This window comes from Chiloscyllium punctatum, chromosome 20, assembly GCF_047496795.1.
Source record: "Chiloscyllium punctatum isolate Juve2018m chromosome 20, sChiPun1.3, whole genome shotgun sequence".
Taxonomy (NCBI): domain Eukaryota; kingdom Metazoa; phylum Chordata; class Chondrichthyes; order Orectolobiformes; family Hemiscylliidae; genus Chiloscyllium; species Chiloscyllium punctatum.
Window position 1 is genome coordinate 51,155,429 of NC_092758.1, and position 19,760 is coordinate 51,175,188.

General features: G+C 38.4%; 1 protein-coding gene across 3 annotated transcripts in view; it reads left to right on the forward strand.

The window, feature by feature from the left end:
• Window positions 1-16,631, forward strand: part of sncb (synuclein, beta) — a 66,191-nt gene extending 49,560 nt beyond the window's left edge. For all 3 annotated transcript variants that reach the window (XM_072590889.1, XM_072590890.1, XM_072590888.1), the window contains exon 6: window positions 16,055-16,631. In XM_072590889.1, coding sequence (XP_072446990.1) covers window positions 16,055-16,087 — 33 coding nt within the window. In that variant the 3' untranslated portion in view covers window positions 16,088-16,631. The remainder of the gene's footprint in view (window positions 1-16,054) is intronic.
• The last annotated feature ends 3,129 nt before the right edge of the window (window positions 16,632-19,760 follow it).

Sequence of the window (19,760 nt, forward strand, 5' to 3'; positions counted from 1 at the left end):
TTGTTCTCTTGCCTTGCTCAATACTCTGGGATTGACCTGGCGACTTGTCCACCTTAATATTTTTTAAGACACACAATACCTCTCCCTTTTTAATAACAACTTGGCTTAGAAATTCGACACTCACTTTCCTAAGAACATCCTGCACCAATTACTTTTCTTTGGTGAATACCGACACAAAGTATTTGTTTAGGACCTCACTTAGCTCTTCCGGTTCCATACATAGATTCCCTCCCTTGTCCTTGAGTGGGCCCTTTCCCTGGCTACCATCTTGCTTTTTATATACGTATAAAAAGCCTTGGGGTTCTCCTTAATCCTGTTCGCTAACAAATTTTAATGACCCCTTTTAGCCCTTCTAATTCCTTGTTTAAGTGCTTTCTTATTTTCCTTATATACTTCAAGGGTTTTGTTAGTTCCCATCCTCCTAGACCATACATACACTTCCTTTTCCATTTTGACCAAGCTCATAACATCCTTTGTCATCCAAGGTTCAAGTAACTTGCCATACCTATTCTTTATTCTCGTAGGAATATACCGCTCCTGAATTCTTATCAACTGCCTTTTGAAATGCTCCCTCATGACTGATATGGATTTACCCCCAAAAAGCCACATTGAAGCAAAATTCTCCAGTTCCTGCCTAATATTGTAGATGGCCTTCCCCCAATTTAACACCTTCACCCAAGGACTGCTGTCTTCCACATCCATGAATATTCTTAAAACTCATGGTATTATGGTCATTACTTCCGAAATGCTCCCCCACTGAAACTTCACTCACCTGGCCGTACTCATTTCCCAAAACCAGGTCCAGTATGACCTTTTCCATGGTTGGACTGTTTACATACTGTATGAAGAAACCCTCCTGAATGGGGTCCTTAAAAATTGTGCCCCATCCAAGCCCCAAGCACGAAGTGAGTCCCAGTCAATATACAGGAAGTTAAAATCACCCATCACAACAACTCTGCTGTTCTTTCATCTTTCCAGGATCTGTCTACATATTCTCTCCTTTATCTCCCACTGGCTGCTGACTGTTTGTGATTTCACCTTTCCTATTCCTGAGTTCCACCCACATTACTACACGTCCTTTGATGAATCCTTCCTCAGTAGAGCTGTGAGATACTCCTTTACCAGTAATACAGCCCTTCACCCCTTTTACATCGCTTTCTATTACACCTGATCCATCTAAACTCTGGGATGTTTGGCTGTCAGTCCTGGGCCTCTTTCAGCCAAACCTCCATAATTGCAATAACATCATAGTTCCAAGTACTAACCAAAGCTGTAAATTCATCTGCCTTGTCTATTATACTTCTCGCATTGAAACATAATGCATTTCCAACCACCTCCCCAGCTCTTTTCAGCAGCATTTCTTACCTGTTCTTGTTCTTAGTCATAGTTGCCTTGGTTTCTACCTCTCCCTCAGTTTTTGCATCTACTGCCCTACTTCTCTGCTACCCATCCCACTGCCACATTAGTTTAAGCCCTCCCCAAACACTCTACTGAGTATCCCCCCCAATGACATCAGTCCAGGTCCTGCCTAAGTGTACAGGCCCCACCTCCCTCAGAACCGGTCCCAATGCCCCATGAATCTGAAACCTTCCCCCTCTTTTCAGCCATATGTTTATCCTATATAACCAGCTGTTTCTACTCTGACTAGCTCATGGCACAGGTAGTAAGCCTTTGAAGTCCTACATTTCAACTTTCATCCTAGCGCTCTATATTCTGTGTTTAGGACCTCATCTCTTTTATTTAGTCCCAACATGTACCATGACCACTGGTTGTTCATCCTCCCCCTCCAGAATGTCCTGCAACTGCTCCAAGATATCCAGGACCCTAGCACCAGGGAGGCAACATACCATCCTGGACTCTCACTTGCAGCCACAGAAATGCCTATCTGTTCCCCTTCTGATTGAATCCCTGATAACAATAGCACTTCCATGTCTAATTCTCCCTTCCACTGCTGCAGAGTCAATGATGGTGCCATGCATTTGGCTGCTGCTGTTATCCCCTGACAGATCATTTCCCTCAACAGTATCCAAAAAGGTATATCTGTTTTGAAGGGGAATAGCCCAGGAGATTCCTGCACTGCCAGCTTAGCCCTCCTGCTCTGCCTGGTGGTAACCCATTCCTTTCCTGCCTTGGAATGTCTGCAGTATGACCATCTCTCTATATGTGCTATCCATGACACTGTCCACCTTGCAAATGCTCCACAGTGTCCCCAGATGCCCCTCCAATTCCGAAACTCCAGATTCCAGGAGCTGCAGCTGGAGACACTTCTTACACGTATATAGCCCCTGGAAATGTGCCTGGCTTCCCACATCCAGGAAGAGGAGCAGACTATGATTTGGAGCTCTTCTGCCATGTCTTTCTCCTTTTTATTTTTTTCTTCTTTTTAGTAAGCGGGATGTCTGACACTCCTGTTTTTTTTTCTTTTTTTTCTTACCCCCACACTACCGCCTAACTGCGGTAGTGCTTATTTTTTCCCCCACACCCACGTTGTGTGTGTGCAGGTGTGAGACACAGTGAAAGGCACAAGGTGCACGAATCTTTATTCAAATTTCCACCACCAGGAAGAAAGGAAACACCCAAGTGGCCAGTGACAAGCAGTGCCCTTCACATCAAAGGGCAATGCTGTGTGATCAAACAGTGAAGGGGAGGGCAGGGATTAAATCAAAATAGAGTTGGAGAGGGAAATAATGCACTCCACTCCCTGTGGCACCCACCTCTCCCTGAACAACTCCAGGGTGTTGGTGGACACCGTGTGCTCCTTTTTTTTCTCCTTTTTAACTTAATTAATCCTTACAATATCAAATAATTTTAATACTAAATTGAAGCTGCTAGTGCTCTCTGCCAATTTTCTGCTAATTATGCTTTTAAGTGGTCAATAACGCTACTTAAGGGCTTTAACCTGCTTTATTATCAGCCTTATTATCTGTAGTGGCAGTTTTCCTGAAAAGGAAACCAGGTCAGCCTGCCTGCAGAGTTTGTGTGGTCTGTCTGGGGGTAGCTAGAGGCAGAAATGAGGGGCATGGGAGTGGTTGCAGAAAGCACCCCACTCCCCTTGCCTCTCACACCCCTGTTTTTCAGTCAGTGTTAACGCCCTTGAAAGGATAAGAAGTTCTAATATGGCTGAATGGATGTTCATCTGGAGAAGTTTCTCAAATGTGGGAGAATCACCGTTAAAGGTGCGTGTTCCATATCATGTGCAAGGAGCATGAAATCCAGCCCCTCACTGATTATTGAAAAAACACTACTTAATTTCAGAGATAATCACTGTCAATTTGCACAACAGCAAAATCCCATGAAGAGCAATGAAATTAATCACTAGGTTATCAGTTTCTTCAGTGATGTTAGTTGAGGGATAAATGTTGGCCAGGACTCTGGGAGAATACATCTGCCCCTTTGAATAGTGTTGGGGGATCCTTCATATCAATCTGAATGGATGATAAGGGCCACAGTTTCACATCTGTTTCCAAAGACAGAACTACTTCTGTAAATAAAAGCAAAGTGCTGAAGATGCTCGCGACCTGAAATAAAAACTGAAAGTGCTGGCGGACCTCAGTAGGTCTGACAGCATTGATGGAGAGAAGAAAAAACAGAGTTAATGTTTTGAGCTTGAAATGACTTTTCTTTGGAGCTGATTGGGACTGGAAAATGATAGTTTTTATACTTTTGACAGACAGCAACAAGTGAAACAGATGTTGAGCTGCAAAAGTGACTATTATTAATAAATTGTTAAATTGTTTGTTTACCCCTAGAAACCTGGTATAGAGTTTTGGTTATTCACAAAATCTGCAAATCTAAAATTCACAAATTCAAAAAAACTTTTGTTTCGGAAACATTGAGGTCAGTTTTGAGAGTCATTGAGTATTGTAATTTTACTGTTTTGTGAATACAGGAATAGGGAGACTGAATTGTCTGTCTCGGTATGATAACATCATTTACATGCTCCTTGTTGGCACAAAGGCACAGTGATTTCACATGCACACTAAAGACACCCAAATCTACCTCATCTTTCTCTCAACTCATCCACTCTTGCTAAATTATAAGACTGCCTATCCAATATCTAGTACCAGTTGAGCAGAAATTTGTTCAAGTTAAATTTTGGGTCTGACTGAAATCACTGTTTTCAGTTCCCACTAAAAACTCGATTTCCCAACTGTCTACTCCTCCCTCTCCCTGGCAATCCATCTGAAATTGAGTCAGTCCATGCCAGCTTGCTGTCACATTTAATCCTGATATGAACTTCTGACTTCATATTTCAAATGTTTAATTCCACCTCAGCGTTATTGCTCAATTTCACTCTGTTTCAACTCATGTACTATTAAATCTCTTGCCCAGCCTTCATTACCTTTAGATTTGACAACTCCAAAGCATTCCTGCTTGGTATCCCACTATCCACTTTGAGTAAATGCAGCACATCCAGACCTCTGCTGCAAGTGATAAAACCTGCAACAAGTCCCATTCCTCTATTATATCTGTGCTGATCTATATTGTTCCTGGTCAAGCTATGTCTTGATTTTAAATATCCCATCTTTGCAAGGTCTTACATTTCCCTGTCTTTGTAATCTCCTCCAACTTCACTATCATGGAAGATATTTGCACTCCTCAAACTCTAATCTCTTGTGCATTCTCAATCAAAATTGTTCCAATATTGATGGTCACGCTTTCATTTGCCTAGGTGCCTACTCTGCATTTTTCTCCTTACGCCTCTCAAATTATTGACTTTGCTTTCATTCACTAAGACATTTTTGATCATCCAATCTTATATCTCCTTAAGTTGGTCAGTGAGATATTTTGTTTGATAATATTACTGCAAAACACCTGGGGAGACATTTTATTACATTACACATGCTTGATAAATAAGAGTTGCTGTTGATTATCAATCTTATTCCAGGTATTTGAAACTAACTTAAGCAATCAAACAGAAAAGACTACAGATAAATAAATTCCAACAAATGCCTGCATGGTGTGGGTGAGTGTAAGAGTCATTTAGAATCACAGGCAGTCTATTTTGTAATTGATAGCATTCATACAATTGTCAGATCACATTATGATTTATCATATTTTATACATTTGTTCATAAATACAACTCTGCTAAACAGCAAGAATAACTAGACTTGAAGCCACCTAATCACATATCCACAACCAAACAAAATAATCAGCATGGTTTATTAAAAGCTTTTTACAGATGTACAAGAAGTTCCTGTAGGGTGTGTATTTTTTTTAAACAGGAAGGCATCACCCAGTTTTTGATATTTACATGACTCTTGAGATTTACATTTTTTATCCCAAAAAGTGATATGACAAAAAAGAAACATTAATTAGATGCAAAATTGTATTTTGTTCCTAATCATCTTGAGAGGACTGCGACAGTGAACATTTCTTTCTCTTGCTGGATATCACATTTGAGAAACATGTTTGATATTACTTCTGTCATTAAACACATTGGTAGTCCTCCTATTCATTAGTCGTAATCCAAGCATAAAATATCACAGTTAGTACAGAGGAATATAACAGGTGGATGAATTAGTAACAATTTTCAGTGAATTAATTAGTTTCAGGACTAATTTATCTAACATCAAAATGCTTTAAACTGTTATTGAATGGGTTGGTGGTAGCATTTCATTCTCTAGAATTTACCTTGTCAGCACTATGTGCTCATGAAGTGAATATGCCAATCCTAATTGAAATAGTAGTCTGCAATTTGAAACTAATGGAAATGGAGCTAGAACATATTTTGTTCTCTAAAATAGGCATTGTTATTTTAAAAATGGGAGAATACTGAGTCGAATACTATGATCACAGTTAGAACTGAAATAATATGCAAGGAAATAAACATCTGCAACAGTCCTTCCGATCTTTCAAAGCAGCACAATTACATATTCCAGCATTAAATGCCATGGCTATTAACAAGTGTTGACAGCCAATAATCTTCTTTCTGTACGTCATCCATTTTGTATTGCCAGACATATTTTCAAGTATCAATAATGATGGTGTGCATGTTCTTAAAATTACAGTGTGCACCATGTTTTTCAGTTCTGTGGAAATTAACGGTATTCCAATTAAAGACACCAGTTAAAATAAATACTGTAAGAAATGCAGCCCTTCCCCTAGCAAATTTTAGCTGACCTACTTTTGGAAAAACTGAATTGCATGCATATACTGTATTAAAATGCTGTTCAGAACATGTTCTGCAAATGATGGAAAGTCACAGTTTGAGATAAAGCTGCTATTTGATTTTAGGGAAGTTACCTGCTTATTAAAACTGCGTAACAATGATTTGAGGAAGTGGAAATGCTGTGACATGTTCTGGATGTTTAAAATCAGTGAGTAACAAGGAACACAACCAAATGTGGTTCTGTCTCATTTTCATGGTTATATCAATTGGAGATCTGTGTTTATTACTCAAGCAGAATACAAAAAAAAGTCCCAATCCTACCCTCTCCACATTAATTTAATTTAGTGAGCATGTATAATTGCTACTTTGTTACCAGAACTTAAGTCTGGTAACTGGTAACTGTCCAAATTACTGTTAATTTTTGAAGTTTAATACAAAAAGTCAGTCAGAAATTTTGTTAACTCCAAAGAATCAGTGAGTACTATTGGCTGATAAGAAAGTAAAAGAAAAAACGTTTTTTTTCTTCACTCACTGGAGTGAGGACATCACTGGCTAGGCCAGTATTTATTGTCTATTCCAAATAGGCCACAGGGCAGTTAAGAGTCAACCACATTGCTGTAGATTTGGAGTCACATGTAGGCCAGACCAGGTAAAAACGGCAGATTCCTTCCCTAAAGGACTTTATTGAACCTGGTAGGTCTTTTTCAACAATGGATTTGTAGTCGTCATTAGACTCTTAATCCCAGATTTTTATTGAATTCAAATTCTGTGGTGGGATTCGAACCCAGGTCCACAGAACATTACCAAATTATCAGTCCAGCCGTGATACCACAAGACTGTCAGATAGTGTATTTGCACACATGGACATGTCACTGCCTTTTTGCCAAAGTTGGGTGGTTTCATAGAGTTGTAAATATGACACAACAGTTACATGATGGAGAATGTGTTGCTGGAAAAGCACAACTGGTCAGGCAGCAGAATCAATGTTTCGGACATAAACCCTTCATGAGGAATGAGGCTTGTGGGCCGGGGGATGCCTGAGAGATAAATGATGGAACAGTGGCCAGACACCCTGTAGCGACTATGCTGACCACTTTGACATAACAACAGGTGGAAAGAAACAGTACATTATGGACCCAATGTTCTTCAGTATATCCTTTGCAGCCATGTTTTCTGAAGTATTTTCTGAAGCCGCACTCCTACATGCCTGTGGGGCATAGATTATCCATTCCAGAAATAAAAAAGCTATTGGACAGGTTCTGTATAGGTTGCATTCAGAGTATCCTGTTTATCAAATAGTAGGATAAAGTCCCAAATGCTAAAATTCTTCAAAGAGCCAAAATGTCTGGAACTAAAGCAATCATCATCAGAGACCAGCTCAAATGGGGTGGACATGCAGTATGATGATGACAAAATACCTAGTGTGATCATGAATTTGCAAATTGAACTTGGACACCACTGACAAGGTAAATAAAGACGAAGGTTCAAAAACTTCCTGGGAGTGAACCTCAGGAAATATGTCATGCCCACCACAGATTGGGAGAAAATACATAAGGAAGAAACTATCTGTGGAGATATCTCAAGTAGTGTTATTACACCCTTCAAACTGCTCAAAATAAAGGCACCTAAGAATAAAGCGCAACCTAGAAAGACCAGGCAAACCTAACAGGATCAGACCATTCATCTTTGCCCACACTGTGGAAGCCAGGCTCCACAGTCATCTGAGAAGGAAGAGCCAGTAAAACTGGCTGATTGCTCTTTTTGGGATGTTAGAATGCACAACAGATGACTCTATGCATGCCAGAAATGTCCATCTTTAATAACAAAGGAAAACCAACATGATGAATTATTGCATGTGTACATCCAATCATACTCCTCAGGGCATAAGGAAAATCCAAGATAACAAAAGGAAATTCATCTCATTGAAACTTTTATTTCACAGACCCAAGCTCTCCTATTATAGCATCCAGTTGCATTCTGAGCTCTAAGAATTTCCCTCTCTGAATCTCCTTGGCACATTCCAAATTTCCCAATATGAACACTTCACAGAAACCATCCCCCTCCTCAACCTTCCCCATCCCAGATCCCACTAGTAGGCCAGCACAGTTTACCAGCGGTTTCTGCTTGACAAAAGTAAGTTGAAATTAAGAAACACAAAAATAAAGTTACACTGTCTCAAGCTTAATATCTCTTGAAAGACTAAATCAGTAATGGTAAATTGTTGAAATTAACATTAATGGCTTCAAAATGGAGGTGGTAGACATAGTAGTCCATTAATCCTGCTGTTGTGTCTGCTGTAATTGTTTAAGCTTAGAATTTGGGACCCTTTAGTGTACATGGAACCCTGTTGTCACAGTAAGACTAATCTCATTAGACCATGCAGTGTGCACTCTCAGCCAGTTGGCGACATAGCAGAAATCTATGTTTGTTTTGAGTGTGGATCCACTACAGAGGCTCCCCCTCTGACTAATTGAGACTTACCTTTGCTGTCAATAGGTTGGTTTCCAGGCTGCCTGGTAGTGCACTGACCCGAATCTAGCAAGTTGTTACCCAATTCTTTTTTATTGATGCCTAACCCTCAAAATGGCTTTGGCTTATTTTCTGCTGGAAAATACACTAAGGTACAAAATTGGTGGATAGGCAAAGACCACAAGATCCATCAAGTTTACCATACATCAGAATGCATGGATAGGGTGAATAGTCAAGGTCTTTTCCCCAGGATGTAGGAATCTAAAACGAGAGGGCATAGATTTAAGGTGAGAGGGGAAAGATTTAAAAGGGACCTAAGGGGCAACTTTTTCACACAGAGGATGGTGCATTTTCGAAATAAACTGCCAGACAATGTGACAGAAGCTGGTACAATTACAACACTTAAAAGGCATCTGGTAAGTACCTGAATAGCAAGGGTTTAGAGGGATAAGGGCCAAATGCTGGCAAATGGGACTGGAATAATTTAGGATATTTGGTGGGCATGGATGAGTTGGACTGAAGGGTGTGTTTCCATGCTGTACAACTTGATGATTCTATGACTCTATGGCCAGATCATCACCCCACAGCTCAACAGAGTTTACCTGTCAATTTACTGACTCAAATAGTATGATGATGCATTGGTATTATAGTGAAGATGAAACATAACATTTTAAAATTAGCAAATAACCAAATTTATCACTTTGGAGAAGAGATTTTGCACAGTGAATGATTGCATGTGGTAGTCTCTGACACATCCTGTCACAGGGTTAGATAAAAATACTGACACATTTGTAAGGTGACCGACTCGAAAGAACAAAATGCAAAGGAAACATAAAAAGTCAGGATTAAGAGGATTATTTTAAATGAAAATGAAAGATTGACAATTGATCTGTAAAGAAGATAAAATCTGTGATTGTTGGGTTAGAAAACCACACTATGGATCTGTAAGCATTGGCTGAGTTCTTTTATATTTGCGATTTCAAGATATTAACATTTCCCATTAACTGTGGTAAACTTCACAATTTTTTGATGAAATCTAAATAGCATAGCTATAAACAATTAATCACACAACAAAATAATCACTTATTCATTATAAAACCATTGTCCTTAATGTATAGGCACCCAATTCATGAAACTCAGAACTATTGAGCTTTTGTGGCTTTACTTAACTTTCCCACAATCCCTTGAATATTAATATTGCTATCATCCAAACCAAAGTCGAAAATGATATCCACTCAGTGACTGTGGTGCATTATCCCTAGTCTCTACAGCTTTTAATATTGTTGATGCATCTTGCAACTTCTTTCTCCTATTGTCCAAATTAATGAGGTTGCAATTACGTACTTTTATGTTCCCAATCACAATGAAAGCATTTCCAGTGATGACTAGTTTTCTTACCCAGATTGATAACTCTCTCACCTACCCAGTCCAAGATTCTATCCTTGGCATTTGACTCTTTATCTATATCATTGAAATTTATCTTCTACTCCATCTCTGTACCACCTTTCCAAACTTAATCACTTTCCCTGTTGTCAGAATACCATAATTTTCCACAGCTTAAGATTGAGGGGAGTAAAGCAATAAAAACCCCTTACTCCTGCTCTTATAACCTCAAATTCTTTCCTAGCCAACATGTCATCTTTCAATTCATTCACAATGCCCCACACAATGTCCCGTTTGATTTCTGTTCACCTTAATCTATGCTATACATTTCGTTCCCAAGAAGCCCTCCAGGTCTCCAACATTTTCTCTCCTTAACGATGTTACTTAAATTCAATTTATTTGATTAATCTACTGGCCTTCTTTCACTTGTTTAATTACACATTTGTGAAGTATCTTGCTTTTAATATACGTGAAAGATTTAATTCTTGTACAAGTTGTTGCAGTTACTCAGAGAACTTCACTGCTTTCATTTTTCTTTCTCTGCATTGCAATTCAGTGAAGTCCATTGATTACAATGTTCATTCTGTGTAAAGAGTAGTTTGTGGTGTCAGTGGCAGTGGTGCAGCTATTTCCTGACCTTTCTGGTAGTTTATGGGTAGGAATTCACCAAAACTCTCTCACCAATACCTTCCAAAGCCACGACTCCTGAGATCTAATAGCATAAGGGCAGCAGATACATGGAAACACCACTACCTCACCCTCTAAGCCACTCACTATCCTGACTTGGAAACATATCACCATTCCTTCAGCATCACTGGATCAAAACCCCAAGAGTGCCCACCCTAATGAACTTGTGGGTTACCTACACCAACCAAATGGACTGCATTTTTTCAAGAAGATAGCTCACCAAAGCAAGGGTTACTAGGAATGGTTAATAAGTGTTAACCTGGCCAGTGACACTCACATCCCTTTCACGATTTTCTAAAAAATTAGCAGAGATGACTGGTAACGTATGGTGGCTAGCCAGTGGGAGCCAGGGTTAGGGAGTCAGGGAAGTTTGATGTAGTCTTTCCTTTATAGTTGATTCTTGGCCCATGGAGAGGCCCAGGAAGGGACAGTGATTGACCCTTCACATCCCAAACTATAATGCTCCTACTGGAGGTTCATGGTCCTGGTCCTGCCATAGTGAGAAAACTTCCTGTACCTTGAAGGGTCCATCAGCATGAAATTGTCCTCTCCTTCCACCATTTTCACTACTGAGGTTGGTGAGCTGCTGGTTTCTAATTCAGTCAGCACATCTGAAAGGCAAACTGCCATCCTAATTTGGACAATGACTCTGGTGGAAATCTCATAATCAACCAATATAGCAAAATCTCTTCAAGGCTCCTGCTATCTGTCCACATGGGCTTATTTTTGGCCCTTGTGGCAAGACAGCCTGGTTTTGCATAAAGCCAAGCCAAAGGATTTCTATAAATGAAGATAATGTTTTTTGTCTGCTGCAAAGTCAGTTCAGCCACATTGCATCATTGCTACTTCACATTTGGCATTAGGAAATGCCAGAATAAAGTCATGTAAATTCTGAAATGTTTACTTAGTATTGCAGTAGCATTTAAAACTATTGTAAAAATTGATACACCAAAATAAGCAAGCAAGTGTTAGGAATAATGCAGTGACAAGAACATCACCCCATGTCCAGGGAGTTAAATTCAATGCTGTAGTGTTAACTTAACTTGCTGAACTTTGGATCTCCATGTATTTTTAGTTGATTAGATTCTTATACTGTTATTTGCAAAGTCATCCATCAAAATTTACATTTTGATGCCACACAGGCCTCAGAGCACATCAAGCACCTTATTCATTTAAAGGTAATATTTGCTTGCATAATTATTTTTTGAGTATGCTGCCATGTTCATTCAGTGGTAACACCCATGAACCTTCCCACCCCAGACCTAATTGGGGCAGAATTATGGCAATGATGCAGCCCTTGGATCTGACGTCAGCGATGCACTCAAATCTTTCCTGGTCATGAGTGCCATAGTTTCCATTCTCAACAATGACAGGAGGATGAATGGAGCTGATAGAAAGAAGGGTAAGGTGTTGAAAGAGGGAGGAGAGGGATGGAAGAAGGGCACTCAACAGGAAGCCATAGCTATTCAGGCTGAAAGTAAGCAATTCTCCAACTTCCTGAACCATTGTAAGGAGTAGAGCCTTGGAGAGTAAACTAATCTAGTTAGTTGTTTCTATGCAACTACTTACAGATTATAAAATATACTGTAATACAAAGACATGACCCACCCTTATCTTTGTCTCCCATGACTCCTACTTTTCATGTCACTGAATCCTCATGACATTAAGACAGTGGATTGTAGAGGCGAGTGTCAAAACAAGAGATGCAATCTTAGACAGTCTGCTGCCTAAAAGTCAGAAGAGCTTGTGCAGTTGAGTTTGATGTGAAAGGGAAGATTATATAGAAGCATATCATCTACCTCTTTGGCATCATTTCTGCTGCTGGCTATGACTCACACACGAGCATTCAAATAATGCTACTAACCATCTCCTCCATAGTTATGCTGCCCAGCTTGTCCTCTAAAGGTTATTCAATGCAGTCTGCATCTGTACTGTGCCCATGTTCTGCAAGACCACAGGAATTTTGTCAATGATCACTGTGTAATCCATTTGTGTGTTTTGTGTGTCATGGTTCAATATCTGACAGTGTGTGTGCGCAAGCATTGTGATGTGGGTGTGAGGTTTGCAGTAGTACCAGTGTACAGGTTGAGATGATGCTATTAAAGTGAGATATGAGTTGTGGTTGATTATAATTTGGTGGTGACAGACAGGATGATGATAAATTGAGCAGTGTTTAGTGGTTAGTGCTTCATATGGTAGAAATTTTATAAAGGTCATTAAACTATATCCAGCTTCTTGGGGCTAAAGTGCTGGATTGTGACAACTGCTCCCATTGCCGTCTCAGTGTCAGTCTGGCTACCTTTCTGGTCCCTACTGAATAAAGAATCTATTTTCTTGTGTCCATTATTGGCACCAAGACCCTCAGCGCTATCTCAGACTACACTGGAGCCTACATTCTTCCCTGTTATTCCATCTTCAATATACTTCCTGTATATAGTGACATCCATTACATTACTGGTCTTAAGAAATTCAGGCTACCTTAAAACAATGGAAGCCTCACATGAACTTGCAATTCCCTTCCCTCATGCAATCACTTAAGGAGCTGAATTTTACCAGAAATTGGCTAAGTATTAATTCTGGTGGGTTTCATAGAGAATTTATCTCTATGAACTCTAGCAGGTTTTCTTAAGCGATTTTCTGCAACTTGCCTCATTACCTATGCACCATGGTAACACGCTCATTATATCTTTCCTCTCATTACCGCTGGCACCATTTGTAAAGTCCAGCCTTGCACCAGGTCAAGCATTGTCTGCCAAAGTTTGCCTTTTGTCATATATGTATTAGGAGGTGAACCAAAAAAAAAGCTTGCCAAGGACATAAGTGGTATGCTAACACTTCATTGCAAACACAAGTGCACATTCATATACACTTGCTGTTTAAGAATCAGCTATACAGGCTACCCATACTTAGCTTGATCCCATCTTCAAGCCCTGCCCAGTAGAGTGCTACTCTTTCCTCATTTGCAGCTTAGCCTAACATCTTTTTGTTGTTCATTGTGGGAGCATCACATACTAGAGAACGATCAAATGGTTGAAGTTTGTGAAGTCAACTGTGTTACGAGATGACATTTTCAATGAGTCATGTGTAAAATCTACAGCCCATGCATCTGGGGATGCCAGTATATTGGCAAAGCTTACTGGACAGGCTTCAGCACTGACAATGTCACCATAAGACCATAAGATCATAATGCACAAAACCATAAGAAATAGGTACAGAAGTAAGTCATTCGGTCCCTCAAGCCTGCTCTACCATTCAATAGGATCATGGCTGATCTGATTGTCCTCATATCCACTTTCCTACCCTTTCCCCATAATCTTTGATTCTTCAACTGATCAAGAATCTATCTCAGCCTTAAATGTACGCAAGGTCTCTGTCCCCCCAACACTGTGTGATAAGAGTTACAAAGATTCACAGCCTTGTGCAAGAAGAAATTCTTCCTCATTTTAGTCTTACATTGGCGCCCCTTAGGGTTCGAGACTATACCCTCTGGTCCTAGACTATTCCCTGAGAGGAAACATGCTCTCAGCATTTACCAAGTCATGTCCCTTAAGAATCCTAATTGTTTCAATGAGATACTTCTAAACTCCAATGAGTAAAGTCCCAATTTGTTGAATCTTTGTTCATTATACTATCCTTCCATACCAGGTTCATCCTAGTAAACCCTATCTGCCTGCAATTAAATGATTTCTTTCCTTAAATAAGTGGATCAAGACTTGCCATTGTACTCCAGATGTGGTCTCATCAACATCTTATACATTTGCAGTAAGACATTCCTGCTTTTATACTCCATCTCCCTTGAAATAAGGGCCAACAATTCATTAGCCTTTCTGTGTGCTAGCTTTCTGTATTTCATCCACAAATACCTCCCAAGTCCCTTTGGGTTGCACCTTTCTGCAATTTTCTCCATTTAAATAATGAGATGAAATGGTGTGATCTAGCACAAATTATTTCAGTAATTGACTTAGTACATTTGTAGGTTGAGGGTTGAGATCCCTCACAGGTCTGAAGTGGATTCTTGGAAGCAGCCAGTTGTATAAAAGTTTAACGCAGCTGTCACTTTGACCACCAGCATGATAGATGTTCACCCACTCATTCAGGTCGAAGGCCCCGCTCCAACAGTTGGCATGGTCCTTTCAGAGTGTCCGAAGATTACCTCTGCCTGTGGCACCACTGCACCTTACTCAAAAGATTGTGAATTGCCTACATTGGAAGGAATGACATTGGTTAAAAAAAATCCCTGTGCCATTGTCAGCTGCTTTCAGATTTTTTTCTTAAAAAGCAAACCTTCTCCTCTACTAAATGATCAATAATAGCAGTAACTTAAATATCCCTTTAAAAGGTGCATATTTAAATTAATTTTATCACTTCAAAATATGTCAGTTTTTTGAAGGCAGGCACTTGTATTTCACAATTAAATATTAAACACATGCCATAAAATAATCAGACTTAGAAGACATTATAATGAAAATAAAAACAAAAGACATACTGTTGAAACCTGTCATTTATATCTTTTTTCTTTTATTCATTACAATTAAATTTTTAATTAATATTTTCTCCTTTTAAACCAAATGATGGCAATTAATGGAATATTTGGTATCAACATATAGGTAAAGTATGATCTAATGTGAAGTTAAGGACCTTCCATCATTCCTTTACAATGTTTCTCAACTGCAGAATCACCAGAGAATACATTATGTTTCAAGGCCCTTCCTACATTTACTTCCTACAGCTATATCTGTAACCTGCTGGTGTGATCATTGTTGAAGAATCTTAGCCTTCGGACATAGTGCTGACTTCAAATGGTGTTGGCATAGCACAGCTAGTTAGTAAGGACCTTGAATCAATAGAGACTTTCGTACCAACACCCTTGACTAGATCTACACAATGAGATGTTTCACAAACTTGCTGTGCCACTCACTGCCATTTGTAAGAAAATCGCAAAACTAAATTAATTATTTTGAAAAATACATATTCCTTGGTAATTATTTAAAAATATATCCAACTTCAATAAAAATCAATTGAAGTATGACACTTGGTTTATGCAGCTTTTTTTAAATTGTTGTACATTTTAGGTGACACTTGATGTTAAAGTGAACCCGCCCTATTGTTTTTGTATGGAGTCACTGTGCATTAATTACACAACAGATATATGTGTTTGTGTCTCACTGGCCTGGAGTATCGACTAAGGACAATCAGCTGCTGAACAAATTCAAACAATTAACTTCAGCAATTGTGAAATCATAATGAACCAAATCAGTACAGACCTACACATAAAGTTATGCGCTAAAAAGAAAAGCACTGAAAGTGATGAATTGTATTTTATATTTGTATGGAAAGAAAATGGATATCAACCATTCATGAAATTTTGGAAACAAAGATAATTTCTGTTTCTTTACATCCTAGGAGGAGTATCAAGAATATGAACCAGAGGCATGAAGCACAATGTGACCAACAAGATAATAAAGGAGATTCAGATAAACTGATTATCGTAACTGTCTTCTATTGATCCGATGATTCCTTAACTTTTGTTATTTTGTTATACAGTATAAAAGAACCTTTTGTTGGCCATTCTGGTGTTATACAATTTTATCTGCCATGCCTCATTATGCTGAAACACTCCCACTGAAATGAGACCTTGAATTTGTAGAGATGGCATTGTTTTCAAACTGTTTCTATGTGTGATCTTGTGTTTTGAAAAAGGACCAACATTATTGCAAACTTCAGGTTTGAACTTCAAATTAAATAGCTGTGTAGCTGTACATTGCTTGTATGTGACTAGATATTTCATATTGACTGACTTTTTATACATTGTATAATTTCAATGTTGTTGTTGTAATCATCAAATGGGTACTGTGTAAAATGTTTAGTTGTCTGAATTGTGGCATAAAAGATGTCCAAGTGAGCCACAAGCCAAGCAAATTGAACAGGGATGTGTCTGTGCTGAGAATGATTACCTGTAAATAAAGTGATAGAACCACAATGTATTAGTTTCTAGACATTTACAAGGAATCAAGGAAGCTGTTTGTAAATCACATATCTAATCACTTACACATCTGAATTGGATGAATTACATAACATTTGCTGCTTATGAATAGTGGGAATTAATTGACGCCACAAATCAAATCTTAAGCTAATGGTAATTTTCTAGTGCAAATTCTGTATCCAATTAGTAAAACTAATTACTCATCTATCACTAATAAGATTTGAAGGAGTGGGGTGTACAGCCGGCAGAATTAAATGCCACAACAGGAGAATCAATATGCTGAGGGAACAATTCTAATGATGGAATAGCCTAGGCTTCATCCCAGACTTTTAATTACATTTTTAACATAAACCAAGCTGTGAAATTCACTAAACTTACTATTGACTGATGAAAATCATGTTTTATGTAAATTTTATAGCCCCCACTATAATTTCAGTGGGAGACTGGCAGAAATCTGTGACAAAAATATGTGACTCTACTAAAATTCTATTTGTTTGAAGCAAGGAGGTTTCAGTGAAACCGGTCATCAAGACTGATTATTGACCATCCATTTTATTTTCTGCCTCTACCTCAAATGCTTAGCATGTTGAATATCAATTGTGAACTGTTCCTACTCACTTACCTTAATGTTTGACAGGCCAGGCTTGTGTAAAGAATGCCTTGGTTTTGCTTACACAATGTGGAAGCCATCACACAGTTGGTTTGGAATTCTAATATTTTGTTAAGCTTTGTAACCAAGGATTGTAGAAGAAAATTATTTCCTGTTATGCGGTGATCAGCATTACAACATTAGTTATTATTACTATTTGTGATTCATGCACTAGTACGTTATCAATTAATAATTTGATATCAAACGTCACTTGTTTGAAATCTGAGATGGAGGAGGTTATCTTATGAGAAAAGGTTAGGCATTTCAGGCCTATATTCATTGAAGTTTCAAAGAACCAGAGCTTATCTTACTGAAGCATAAGAATCTGAGGGGATTTGACAGAATGGATGCTGTATCCTCTTATGAGAGAGACTAGGGCTGAGAGACATCGTTTAAAAATTAGAGGTCTCACATTTAAGACGATATGGAACAAATTAACAGCACACGTACAGACTAATGGTTATGATCTCATAGCCATTACAGTAAAAGACATGGTTACAATGAATCAAAGTTGGGAACGAAATATTCAGAGGTTTTTAAAGGGACAAGCAAGAAGGAAAGGGTGGGGTAGCTTGTTAGCATGGGTTGATAGAAGTACCATAACAAGAAAAGTACTGGGATCAGAAGATGTAGAATGGCTGGAGGTAAGAAAAACAAGAGAAGGAAACATTGGGAGCAGTAGTCTACAGACCCTGTAGCAGCAATTATACAGTAAGGCAGACAATAAATCAGAAGATATTGAGGGTATGTAAAATGTCAGTACATTAATTATGAATGACTTTATTCTTCATGTAGATTTGGAAAGTGAGATTGACAAAAGTTGCCTTGAGGATGAACTCATTGTGTGTATTCAGGACAGATTCCTAGAACAACGTGTTGTGGATCCAACCAGGAATTAGATTATCTTGGATGTGGTATCTCTCAAATGAGGCAGATTTAATAAATGCCATTAGAGTAAAAGATCTAGGAAACAATGACCATAATATTATAACATTTAGTTATCATCCTGAGAGAAAGAAACATATATTGGAAACAAGTGTACTCAACTTAAATAAGGGTAATAAACAAATAAATTAGGTCAGAGTTTGTAAGAGTGGACTGGGAAAGGGGTTCAGCAGAATGGATGGTTCAGGAACAATAGCAGATGTTTAAGAATATAAGGTCACAACAAAGATATATCCCAATGAGCAAGAAGGATTCTCAGATGGTGATAAGCCAACCATGATTAACCAGGGAAATGTTCTCGCTTGTCTCCAAATGGTTACGTACCAACACTTTTTGGGCAGTTATTACCTTCCCAACTGATATAACTATATATAACAATCTACATTTTAAAAATAATTTTAAGCTAATTCTAAGAATTTGCAGTGCTCAAAAAGTGAGTGTAATTGAGATCAGCCTTTCACATTGTTGGAGAATGAGATTGGAGTGCTTGTACACAATGGCACAATAAACACAAACCCAGTGTACCAATGAAATAACATGAATAAATTCCATGACTGATATGGTTGTATTTGGTTAACGAAAATCTCTTTCTGTTCTCAAGGCGTCTAAAACTCTGTTACAGTTTCTTCCTCATTCCAATGTTCTTCAGAAGTTTAAAAAAAAATTAGTGCTGTGAAATATAAGGACAAAACATATTGTGAGTTAAAAATTAGCAAAGTATGTTAAAGCTTTTTATTAACTACTAATTTCAGGATGGAAACAGATTTAATAGAAAATTCTAGGAATGATCTCTGTGCCAAGTGGAATTAAAACGATTAGTGAATTAATCACCAGTAGTTGGAAAAGGAACTGTATAATAAAAGTAAAATGCTTTAAAATCTGTCATTTTATAACTGGCTGATAATTACAGGGTTATTATTAGGTTGTAAAAATGGTTTATTGCTATAAAAATAGTTAAATGATGAATATATGAGGATGTGGAGAAGTGATGATGTGTTGTATAGGGTTCTGGCAGTGCAGCACGACATCAGTCACAGTTCTAGTGTAAATTTATGTCACTCACTGATATTGCAAATATAATCATACTTTAAAATTAGCACCCTGAGTGCAATTGAATTGGACAGCATGTTTCTGCTATTAGCAGTTAAGACTGCAGGCTAGTACCAATTAGTGACATTTATATTTTTGTTGAAAGTGCCAATAAGTCAAAAATGTGACACAAACTAGTTCCTTAATGAGTCATAAAGGTTAATTTATTTAACTTCAAAAAGTTACTGATTGGATTTCTAAAATAGTCTCTCAAATCTAGTAGATGAATTGAGTGATAGCTTCGGTTTTGCAACAATTTTCTCAATCATGAAAGACCGACTGTGATGATATACAATAGTCCCCCCCGTACCTGTGGGGGATGCATTCCAAGACCTACTGCGGATGCCCAAAACCGCAGATAGGAACGAACCCATTCATTTAAATGGGAAAGTTACCTTCCCGGCAACCCCTTGGTTCCTGGTTCTGGAATGTTCACTGTAATA